This window comes from Chrysochloris asiatica, unplaced genomic scaffold (assembly GCF_000296735.1).
Source record: "Chrysochloris asiatica unplaced genomic scaffold, ChrAsi1.0 scaffold00378, whole genome shotgun sequence".
In the NCBI taxonomy this organism is placed as follows: domain Eukaryota; kingdom Metazoa; phylum Chordata; class Mammalia; order Afrosoricida; family Chrysochloridae; genus Chrysochloris; species Chrysochloris asiatica.
The window spans coordinates 1014898-1027413 of NW_006408896.1; the positions used below are offsets into that span (position 1 = coordinate 1014898).

Genomic DNA, 12516 nt, shown 5'->3' on the forward strand with positions numbered 1-12516 from the left:
ACACAGTTGAAAGCCTTAGCATAGTCAATGTTGTTGTTCAGTGCAATTGACTTGGTTCCAGTTCATAATGACTCTATAAGGTTTCCAAGGAGTTGCTGGTGAGTTTGAACCTTTCAGTTCAAACCAGCCTTGAAGCCCAGTGCTTATCCTACAGCGCCATACAAGGACTCCTTGCATAGGCAATAAAGCACAAAAAACATCTTTCTGGTATTCTTTGTTTTCAGCCAAGATCCATCTGACATCAACAATAATATCCCTTGCTTCATTTTCTCCTCTGAACCCACTTTGTTTTTCTGGCAGTTCCCTGTGGGTTAACTATTGCAGCTAATTAAAAATGATCATCAGCACCGTTTTAATTGCAGGTGATATTAGTGACATCTGATGATTTCCTCATTCCATTGGGTCACCTGTCTTTGGAATTGGCACAAATACATTTCTCTCCCAATCAGTTGGCCAGACAGCTGTCTTACCAATTTTTTGGTATAGGTGAATGAAGACTTCCAGAGCTTCATCAGTTTGTTGAAAGATTTCAGTTTGTATTCTGCCAGTTCCTGGAGCTTTGTTTTTTTCACATTGCCTTCAGTGTACCTTGGACTTCTTCCTCCAGCACTGTTGGCTCTTGATCAGATGCGACCTCTTGAAATGATGGAACATTGACCATTTCTTTTTGGTAAAGCGACTCTTTCTCCCATCCTTTTTTGATGCTTTCTGCATCATTCAATATTTTGCTGATAAAATCCTTTAATATTGCAAACTGAGGCTTGAATTTTTTTCTTCAGTTCTTTCAGCTTGAGAAATGCTGAGAGTGTTCTTCGCTTTTGATTTTCTATCTCCAGGTCTTGGCACATTTCAATATAATACTCGACTTTGTCCTCTTGAGCGACCCTTTGAAATTTTCTGTTCAACTCTTTTACTTGCTCATTTCTTCCAGATACTTTAGCTTCTCTACATTCAAGGGCAAGTTTCAGAGTCCCTTCTGATATCCACTTTGGTCTTTTTGCTAGTTCTTCCTATCTTTTTAATGACCTTTTTTTTTTTCCTTAAAAGTGTTTTATTGTGAATTACGTGATAGTTTACATGGGAGAATATTAGCTTTACAGTCATCCTATCGTATATCGTTTCATTGCCATGGTTACAATCTCCTCCATGCATCATCAACCAACCAAAGGATATATATACCCTACAAGCCTGCCCCCCAGTCATCAGCACACAGCCCCTTTCCCTCTCTGGGATTTGAGTCCCCAGCCACTCCATCTCTCTACATCATCATCTCTGCCTCCATCTTTGGCATCACTGTTTCTCTGGGTAGCGTCCCACACTCCACTCTTCTCCCTTGATGGTCCCAGGGACGTCCACTCCTGGACTACAAGTCAACCACTCCCCTCCTTTTGCTACAAAATATCTACCTTTACATTTCCAACCCTCACAATCAGTCCTGATGACAATTATTCACTACTGTGCCACATGACTGCCATCCCCATCTCCCTTCATCGGCCCTGTCCAGACAGATTGGATACTACTCAGTGGAGATCGTACCTTCCTCCGTGCCCTCTGGATCTAGGATCCTTTAATGGCCTTTAGCTTTATTCATGTATGATGTTCTTGATGGCATCAACAGCTCTTCTATTCTTCAGTCATTAGTGCCTAATGCATCAGATCTGTTCTTGAGATGGTCCCTGAATTCAGGAGTCCCTGGTGTGATTAATGCGCTGAACTGTGGGTTAATGCACTGAACTGCAAAGTGAGTTTGAACTGCAAGGTTGTGGTTCAAGCTCACCAGCAACTCCGTGGAAACCCTATACAGGGTCCCTATGAGTCAGAACCAACTCAACAATACTTAACAACTACAATGTTCAAGGTCATATTTTGGCTCTCGTGGACTTGTTTTAATTTTTAAGCTTCAGTTGAACATGCATATGAGTAATGCAGATCAGTCATGAGGTACAATGCTGTCTGTGATAGGATAATATCCATGTGCCTACAGGGAAGCCCAATTAATACCACTATTAGTCAAATATATGCACCAACCACTAAAGCCAGTGAGGATGAAATAGAAGAATTCTACTAACTTCTTCTATCTGAAATTGATCAAACATGCAATCAAGATGTACTAATCATTACTGGTGATTGGAATGCAAAGGTTGGGAACAAAGAGGAAGGATCAGTAGTTGGAAAATATGGCCTTGGTGATAGAAACGATGCTGGAGAATGCATGATAGAATTCTGCAAAATCAATAATTTGTTCATTTCAAATACCTACTTTAGAAAACATAAGAGACGACTATACACATGGACCTTACCAGATGGAATACATAGAAATCAAACTGACTACATCTGTGGAAAGAGACGATGGAAAAGCTCCATATCATCAGTGAAATTTATGTGTGCTTTTTTGACTACACAAAGGCTTTCGATTGTGTGGATCATGACAATCTATGGACAACATCTGGAACACTTAACTGTGCTTCTGAGGAAACTACATGGACCATGAAGCCGTTGTTCGAACAGAGCATGGGAACACTGAATGGTTTAAAATTAAGAAAGGTGTGCGACAAGGTTGTGTTCTTTCACCATACTTATTCAACCTGTTTGCTGAACAAATAATCTGAGAAGCTGTTTTATATGTAGATAAACATGGCATCAGGATTGGAGGAAAACTCATTAACAACCTGCGATATGCAGATGATACAACCTTGCTTGCTGAAAGTGAAGAGGACTTAAACTATTTACTGATGAAGATTAAAGAGCACAGCCTTCTTTGGTATGGATTACATCTCCATATAAAGAAAACAAAACTCCTCACCACTGGACCAATAAACAATAATCTGTCAACGGAGAAAAGATTGAAGTTGTCAAGGACTTCATTCTTCTTGGATCAGCTATCAACAATGGAAGCAGCAGTCAAGAGATCAGACGACGTATTGCATTAGGCAAATCTGCTGCACAAGACCTTTTTAAAGTGTTGAACAGCAAAGATGTCAGCTTGAGGACTAAGGTGCGCTTGACCCAAGCCATGGCATTTTCAATAACCTCATATGCATGCGAAAGCTGGACAGTGAATAAGGAAGACCGTAGAAGAATTGATGCTTTTGAGTTACGGTGTTGGAGGAGAAAATTGAAAGTGCCATGGGCTGCCAAAAGAACCAACAGATCCATGTTGGAAGAAGTGCAGCCAGAGTGCTCCTTGGAGGCCAAGATGGCCAAACTTCATCTCTCATACTTCAGACATATAGTCAGGAGGGACCAGTTGTTGGAGAAGGATACCATGTTTGGTAAGGTGGAGGGTCAGAGAAAAAGAGGAAGACCCCCAACGAGATGGTTTGGCCAAGTGGCAGCATTGATGGACTCAAGCGTGGTGACAGTAGTGAGTTTGGCCCAGGATCGGGCAGTGTTTCGTTCTGCTGTGTATAAGGTTGCTGTGGGTCGGTACTGACTTGATGGCACCTAACAACAAGAACAATAATGAGTAATTGATGGTTTATACCACAGTGTGTCTCTGGCCTTGTTCTATCTGATGATTTTGAGAGTTTCCACTCTCTTTTGTCACAGATGTAGTCAATTTGATTGTTGTGTATCCATCTGCTGAGGTCCTTGTGTATAGTTGTCTTTTATGTTGTTTAAGAAAGGTATTTGCAATGAAGTTACTGGTCTTGCAAAATTGTGTCATGTGATCTGTAGCATCACCAAGGCCATATTTTCCAAATACTGATCCTTCCTCTTTGTTTCCAGCCTTCGTGTTCCATTCACCAGAATCAATGTATCTTGATTGCATGTTTCATCAATTTCAGACTGGAGAAGTTGGTAGAATTGTTTAATTTTGTCATTATTGGCTTTCGTGGTTGGTATGTAAATTTGAGTAATAGTGCTATTATAAGCTGATATTCCTTGTAGATTTATGGATATTATCCTATTACAGACAGCATTGTATTTCAAGACAGATTGTGAGATGCTCTTCTTGATGATGAATGCTACACCATGCCTCTTGAATTTGTTGTTTCCAGCATAGTAAGCCACAAGACTGTCTTATTCAAAATGGTCAATACCAGCCCATTTCAGCTCACTATGCCTTGGATTGAGTCTTGGTGTGGTGCTGTAGGATAAGCACTGGACTGCAGTTTAAAACCATTCAGTGTCCCCTTGTTCTGTTTGAATGACTCTGTCTTAGTCAATGTGCACGTTCCTCATGAGCACGATGAAGTGTTCTGAAATATCCATTCTCCGCAGTGTTGCCTATAGTTTATCATGATCCACACAGCTGAAAAGACTTTGCATAGTTAATAAAGCACAAGTAAATACCTTTTGGGTGCTCTCTGCTTTCATTTACGAGTCCTATGACGTCATCAGTGAGCACCCTCATTCCAAGTCCTCATGTCAGTCTTGCTTGAACCTCTGGTAGTTGTTTGACACACGGGGCCACCACAAACTGCAGTAGATAAAACAGTTCCAGGACTAAGGGACTGTTGTAGGAATTCACACATAGATTTGAACGGTCCCAGGAACTGAAGAGTGTGGCGGCGAGCAGAGGCATCCTGAAAACACCGAGCGCTGGGTGTCTTCACTCTGCTTCAAGGCCCTGAGAAGAAGTAGCTAGGGGAGTCGTGGTTGTAGGGTTAGCCACTGCTCCCCAGCCTAAGCTTCTCTCCTGGAGTCAGGATCCTGCAGTCAGCTGATTCACAGACCCCCATGGATACCTCACACTTCTCAACCTAACCTGGCCCTTGATCCATACCTGCTTCACCCCTACGCCACCCCTCACAGGTACATACACAGCTCCGTCCTTAGGGAGTAGGCAGAAAACGGGTGTCACTGAACACTTGTCCCCTCTCCCTTCCCACTTCAATGTACTCCAGAATCCAGTCAAACCGCTGCCACCCCAGCCCGGGACGGACACCTGCCGCCTGTGCTGCTCCTCCCAGGTCTATTCAGAGACCTCAGTGGCTCCATCGCAGAACAAAGACAAGGTTGCCGCTTAATTGCAGTGCCAGACTGCCCAGTGTTCACCATTTCTCTGCCCCCACTGCATCTGGTATTACCTTGTGCCCACCTTCCTCCAGCCCCCGCCCACAGCCACACCAGGTGGCCCATACTGCCAGGCCTGCAGCCCCACATCAGCTTTCTGCCAGGCTTGTCCTTCATCTTCTCCAAGTTTTTACATCAGAGACCTACCCTGATGCCCCCAAACAACACCCATCCCTTCTCCTGGTTTCTGTTTTGTCCTAGAGAAAATCAAATGTGTTTCTAGATGCATCCATTTCCCGTGGCTGCCGTAACAAAGTACCACACAGTGGACAACAAGAAAAATGTATACTCTCGCTCACTTCTGGAGACCAGAAGTCTGAATCCAGGGAGGCAGCTGGGCCATGTTCCCTCTGAAGGTTCTGGGGCAGGATTCTTGTCTCTTCCAGCTTCTGGTGGTTCCAGGTATCCCTTGGCTTGTGGCCACAACGCGCCCTCTCCATCTTCTCTGTGTGGCTGACTTCTGTCTCTCTGTGTTTCTTTTCCTCTTTGATAAGAACACTGCTCTAATAAAGTGTTTGCAACAATGGGCTCAGACATGATAAGGATCACGTGGATGGCACAAGAGTGGGCAGTGTTTCGTTCTGTTGTGCACAGGGTCGGGAGAGACTTGAGGGCACCGAAGAACAACTATCCAAATGGGGTCAGGGCCTCCAGCATGACCTCATGTTACATGGTGGCGTCTTTAACAACCCAATTGTAGAGTGAGAGCACACTCACGGTACAGGAGTTCAGACTTTAGTATATTGTTTTTGGGGACATAATTGAACCTAAACGCCGCGTCACTCACACACTGTCTGACCTGGTGCTCCTGTCCCCCTGTTAGAAGGCACTCCATGTGGGCAGGACTCCGCTTGCCTTGGAAGGCATCGGGCAGATAGTGAATATTCCAGAAACCCTGGCTGGCTAGTTTCCAGAATGTCAAAGCACACACAGGACCTCATGGTAGACAGGGATGGGAGCAAACGATGTTTGTGGAAAATGAACCAAAACCCACTTCAGTCGAGTGGATGCCAACTGCAAGCAAACCTCAGGACGGGGTAGGATGGACCCACAGGGTCGCCAGGACTGAATCTTTACTGAAGCACCCTGCCACATCTTTTTCTCCCTTGGAGCAGCTGGTAGGTTCGAACCACCAACCTTTCGATTATCAGCCTGGGTCTTTAACCTCTGCTCCACCAGGGCTCCTTAAGAAAATAGCTTATTTAGATGCGAGAATCATGAAGATGGTGACAGGGCCAAGTGATACTTCATTCTGTTACACAAGGTCACTGTGGGTCGGAACTGACCCAACGACAAGAGGCTAGAAGAGTTTAAAGGAAGGATGAAAAAACAGTCTTTGTTCTAGAAAAGTCGAATTGCCAAGAGAAACAAGGAATTGACTGGAAGAATGTGAACTACAATCTCGGATTCAAGCTGTCTTTCATTTCTTGTTGAGGAAAACTCCTGAAAGGTACGACAATAGTGAAACCCGCTCAACAGTGTTTTTCTGCAAACAGAAAGCAAAACACTTCATTTCATTGCTCTCAAAGACAGTCAGTGAAGAAGTTGGGAGTGTGCTTTAATGTATTGCATATAACTCTTGACTTAACAGGTTATTGCTTGTGAAAATGATTTCTCATTCTTCTTGGCTGAAATAATAAGACAGACCAGCTCATGATCTGAAGTGCCGCAGCGCTGCGGAAGCTTCACGTGGGATCCTGGTTTGGGAGTTGTTTGTCTAGAAGACTTTGGTCTGAGTTGCTTTATAGTCACAATGAGCACAAAAGAATGTGTTGCTGTAGCTGACAGGGTGCCAGAATCTGGGCGAGATGCCAACCAGCCACCAGGACGGCCTACCGGAAGGCCAGGGGGTCGGAACTTTGAGCTGCTCAAGGCCACGCTCACTGCCAAGGCAAATGTGCAAATGTTTAGGAGCTCTCTGAAGATCACTGTCCTCTCGTTGTTGTTGTTGTGTGCCATCGAGTTGGTTCCGACCCATAGTGACCCTGTATAGGGTTTCCGAGGGTGTAAATCTTTACGGGAGTAGAAAGCCTCATTTTTCTCCCGTGAAGCAGCTGGTCCTCTCATGGTCACTGGGAAACTGGGAAACGGGAGAAGGCTGCTTGGGAACAAGGCCGAGTTATGCCCTTTGGTACAATGCCACTTGCTTCATAGCTGAGCGAGGGTCCAGTAGTCTGGCCTGCTCGGGCCTTGTCCCCAGGGGGACTTTATTGCTAGGGTCACCTCTTCCTTACTGCAAATCATCTAGACACCTGCGAGCAGATCTGAGCAGGTCCCTGGGAGAGTTTCCACAGGGGAACGAACGTGGAGCAGCTCCTGAGCCAACAGCTACTGACCAACAGGGGGTCTCGGGGGATTGGCAGCTTCGGTGCCTCATTAGAATTCATCAGGCAAGCCGTGCAGTCCTGGCTTAAGAGCAGTTTTTCTGGGCTTTTGTTCCACTTGTGAATAGTGTTTGTGAGCCGCCCAGGGCAGGATGGCTTGGTAGCTGCGAGCCCTTACCCGGAGAACTGCTCCCTCAAACTGGAACCCTCAAAGGTAAGCTCACAGGTGTCCAACCTTGGAAAAGCTGGTGCCTGTGTGGCACCTATAGTCTGTGGCACTGCCTTGACGTGTTTATGATGTTTTGAGCAATCCCCAGGGCAGGGAGCTCATTAGTGGCGTTGTTCGTGGGGGTGACCGTTGGCATCGATAGAAACCTGAATACAGGTTGTTGTGGTTATGAGCCATCGAGTTGCTTAAAGCCTGAGCCCACCTCCTGAAGTAAGACCCCCTCCCACCAAGCTGGTTTTGCTGGGGGAGTGATTTTATCTGCTTTTAGCATGAAATGTTTTTTTTTTTCCTTCTTCAATTGTGTAGTTCTTTATTTCTTTTTTAAAAAGTATTTGTCCCAGGAGGGTGGGAGGGGCACAGAACTACTTAGGGAGTGTTAAGTTGTCATGAAAGGAGATGGATAGCAAGAATGGTGGTACATTATGGGAAACAGAACCCATGCCACTGAGCGAAATGCTGATGTGCTGGTGAATGTTTTTATGTGTATGTTGTTGTTGTTGTCAGGTGCCATCGGGTCGGTACCGACTCATAGCAACCCTCTGCACAACAGAACGAAACACTGCCCGGTCCTGGGCTAACCTCACAATTGTTGCCAAGCTTGAGCCGATAGATGCTGCCGCTTTGCCAATCCATCTCGCTGGGGGTCTTCCACAATATAAAAAGCAGATATTTATCTCAGATGTAGAAGGAGCCCTAGTGGCACAGTAGGTTAAGCATTGGGTTGCTAACTGAAAGTTAGGCAGTTCAAAATCACCAGCTTCTCTGAGGGAGAAAGACTCAGCAGTCTGCATCCATAAAGATTTACAGCTTCAGAAACCCTATGGGGCACATTGACTCCTTCTTTTAGGGTCACTGTGAGTTGCAATAGACTGGACAGCAGTGGGTATCTTAACTGGACTTTTTCTAGCGTTGTTGTTGTTGTTGTTAAGCGTGGTAGAGGCTAAATGCCCGCTTTCTAGCCTCTAACTGAGACGCGTTGGCCTGAGTGGCTGTCCAGTTCTGGCTGGCACCATGACACGGGAGGAACCGTACCACGAGGAGTTCAGCTATGACCGAATGCCCACCCTGGAGCGGGGCAGGCCAGATGCCCCGAGCTACAGCCCTGACGTCAAGACCAACGACCTGCAGCTGTCCAAGAGGCTCCCACCCTGCTTCAGCTCTAAGACCTGGGTCTTCTCCATGGTGATGGGGGTGAGTGACTCCACATGGGGACAGTTGTCAGCACCGTGGGGTGGGGGACCTGGAGCATCCTTACCCCCCTCAGACACACCTGTGCACCCCAGGGGCCACAGATGCTCATCTGCCTGGAGTTCGGTTCATTCCCACTGTCGGGAGGCCTCACAGAGCAGATGGCATGTGCTCATTGTATTCTGGAGATTTGACATTGGTTTCCTCCACTCATCAGTATTATTGCTCTGACTCTGTGCTGCCTTGAGGACCCCTGCTCCAGAAGGCAGAAGGTGGTCCACAGGCTTTACAGATGTCTGTAGGGTGGTCGGGAGTCTCCCCCACGGCAGCGGCATGGTACCCACTGTAAAGGTGGGGGAGGAGAGGGGCTGGGAAGCTGCAGGTGACCAGCAGAACGCAGTCCTGAGGATACTCACCGTGGGTCAGGGGGACAGCTGCCCACCATCCGCACATGCTCATCACTGGAGGGCACAGAGGGTCCTCAGGCTGCTGGATTTACCGCTTTGCTAGCAGGACCCTTCACTTCAGGGGACACTTAGAGTCTGGATGGGACACCCCTCTCTTGCTACCATCATAGCTCCCACGCCCCCAGCCGCTCTGCCTGCCCCTCCCCCTCCTTGCTGGAGGTAGGTGAGCTCTGCCTCTTGCCCTTCTGCTAAGGGTGGTGGTGCTTCGGTAGGGTCCTCCCCCTGCCCTAGCACACTGGCCCTTCCTCATTTAAATGAGCGAGGGTCAAGGTTGGGGAGGGCAGAGGTGAAGACAGCAAGTGATGAAGGGGCCATAGGGTGGGGGTGCTGGGCAGTGGTGCCAGACGCAGTGTTGGGGTGCTAGGTGAGGTGGCAGACCACAATCTTGCATTCTCTACTTGCATTCTCAGTGTTGCTCAGAATAAAGATGACACCTTAGCCCCCTGCTCCCCATCTCTCTGCAGGCACTGGGTCCCACTCCTCAGTCCAATCTCCATGCTTGTGTCCAGCGTTGGGGACTCCTACCCTGTCCAGTTCCCATTGTCTGACTCGATGTCCAATCCTGGGGTGGGTCAGGACTTTGCAGCCCAGCTCCCCTGTCAGACAGATGGGTCAGACTTTGTAGGATACAGGTGTTGTATGTAGGGCCAGGAAACAGAGCCATGGATGCTAGATAGAGGAGGTCAAGGAGCACACAGGGACCGGGACAGCGCAGGGAGCTGGCTGTCGGCCAGACTTTTCCCAATCACAAGCACCCCCAGTTCAGTCTCCCTCTGCCTCCCCCAGTAGTTAAGGACCCGGCGTCCTGCTTACAGGTCCTGGGATGATGACGCATCCTCAGGGTGGACAGTCAGCACAGCAGAAAGGCAGTGTGCAGCCTTACATGGGGAACCACCATGGGTGCGGTCAGTGCGCTCATGTGTGGTTGGTGTGTGTGTGTGCTTAGTGTGTGTGTGTGGTTAGCGTGTGTGCATGTAGTTACTGTGTGTGTGTGGTTAATGTGTGTATCTGGTAGTGTGTGTGCAGGTGGTTAGTGTGTGCAGATGGTTAGTGTGTGTGCATGTGGTCATTGTGTGTGCTTGTGTTAGTGTGTGCTTGGTTCATGTGTGCATGTGATTAGCACATGTGCATGTGATTAGTGTGCACTCATGTGGTCATTGTGTGTGCATGTGTTTGTGTGTGTGTGTGTCCTTGGTTCATGTGTGCATGTGGTTAGTGTGTGTGCATGTGGTTAGTGTGGGTGTGTGTGGTTAATGCATACATATATTTAATGTGTGTGTATGTGTGTGCATGTGGTTAGTGTATGTATGAGGTTAGCATGTGTGCATGTGGGTTGGTGTGTACATATAGTTAACGTACGTGCATGTGTTTACTGTATATATGATTAATGTGTGTGCATGTGGCTAGTGTGTGAGCATGAGGTTGTCTCTGGTTTGCACATGTTAGTACAGGTGTGCGTGGTTTGTGTGCAGGTGTGAGGCTGCTGTATGTAGCAGTAGCTAGTGCCTGTGAGTGACAAATACCTGATTTTTGCTCACTAACCCCGCCCCCCTCTCTCAGCCACAGCGCTGTGGTGAGATTGGCCCTGTGTGCCAGCTCTGTGCCAGATGCTGCTTGGGTGCTTGGAGGCAGTTAAAGCCATGGGAGAAGCAGGTGTGCAGCGAGAGGTGCAGAGGCCCTGAGGCACAAACGTGCTTGAGGGACCAAGGAGCGACCCTTCCTTGGGTCAAGGGACAAGAAGGGGAGGGGTGGAAACACGACCAGAGAGATGCAGGGGTCCAGTGAGGGCCTTGTAGGCTGATGGGGGTCACTGCATGAGGGCGCCACATCACCAGGGACAGGTGGGACATGGACGAACCTCAATTTAAAGCATCCCTCACTGTGTGTGGAGAAGGGATTCTGGGATCGCAAAGGTGGAGTCTGGAGACCCGGCAGGTCTGAGCCCCTTTTGGGCTGGGGTGTACCTGGCATCTTTCTGAGGAGTTAGCTTCTGCAGAGGGGGCCGGACAGGTTGAAATTGCACATGTTGGGGGGTGGGCATTTTCTCGGAGTGGGGAGATGTCACTTCTTGTTTTCAATTTCCAGCCCCTCCCCCGTTATTAAACTTCACTGCTTTAACTCCTAGGGGAGGGGGCTGTTACCTGGGATGTGGGGGGCCTGCAGCCCTCTTTCCTGAGAGGCTCCCGAATCCTGACAGGTTTGACGCTGAGGAATGGTGACCAAGCACCAGCTTTACAAAATACAGCCACACTGAAATCAAGGGGTCCTGGTTCGCAGTTGGCGGCCTAACCGTCACTTGCAATCCTGCTTTAAACCTAACTGGGCGTTGCTGTTTTGTAGAGCTGCCTTCTGGTAACTTCGGGGTTTTCACTCTACCTGGGAAATGTGTTTCCTTCAGAAATGGACTACCTGCGGTGTGCTGCTGGCTCGGTAAGTCCCTGCAGTCCCCTGTGCTGTGAGGTTTGAATTCTGTGCTCTGCACCCTAACCCTAACCTGTCTCCTTGCTCCCAAACCCCAGTCTGTGAGGCTAGTAGCTTCAGATAGGGGTCATGCTGGTTGTGTAGTGGTTATGAGTTGGGCTGCTAACCACAAAATCAGCTAGTTCGAAACTACCAGCCATGGGAGAAAGATGAGGCTTTCTGCTCCCATAAAGATTTACAGCCTCGGAAACCCTGTGCAGGGTTGCTATGAGTCAGAACCACTTTTGACAAGTACCAATGGAGCAGGATGACCCCCAGCCCTGTCCTGCCCTTGGTGTTTTGGGGCTACACACATGCCCACCAACCTTGTGCTGTGTTTCTGAAGTCATGCCCAGTACCAAGGACAGAGGGGGACTGGGGGTGTCCACTGACCATCCCTGGAGAGGCAGCCAGAAGACCCCTGACCATGACTGTGCTGTAGCCAGTGTCTTCTGGCCTCAGGGTCTGTGTCCCCACCTACCTGTGAGGTTTCTGTGTGGTGTTGGTGTTGGGACCCTCTCTGGGGCAGCCGCCTGGACTGGGGGTGACGTTTCTAGACCATCTAAGGTCCAGACTGTGGTCAGAGCTGGCTGACCGAAAACCTCCCTGAGCCTTTTGGTATCTCAGGTGGTTGGACTGACAGACACCACACTACTGCATGCGTGCTCCCCAGTCTTCTCCCCACTTATGACTAGCAGTGGGTGCCCCCCTGAGCCCACTGCCCACCCCACCCCGTCCAGAATCCACCGTGTGTGTCCCCAGAGCCCACCTCCTACCCCACCCCATCCAGAGTTCACCGTGTGTGTCCCCAGAGCCCACCTCCTACCCC

At 48.5% G+C, this 12516-nt stretch overlaps 1 protein-coding gene across 1 annotated transcript in view; it reads left to right on the forward strand.

The window, feature by feature from the left end:
• Window positions 1-8583: 8583 nt before the first annotated feature.
• The window catches only part of MLC1 (megalencephalic leukoencephalopathy with subcortical cysts 1), a 43243-nt gene continuing 39310 nt past the window's right edge, over window positions 8584-12516 (forward strand). The window contains exons 1-2 of the mRNA XM_006876416.1: window positions 8584-8763; window positions 11568-11657. Coding sequence (XP_006876478.1) covers window positions 8584-8763; window positions 11568-11657 — 270 coding nt within the window. The remainder of the gene's footprint in view (window positions 8764-11567; window positions 11658-12516) is intronic.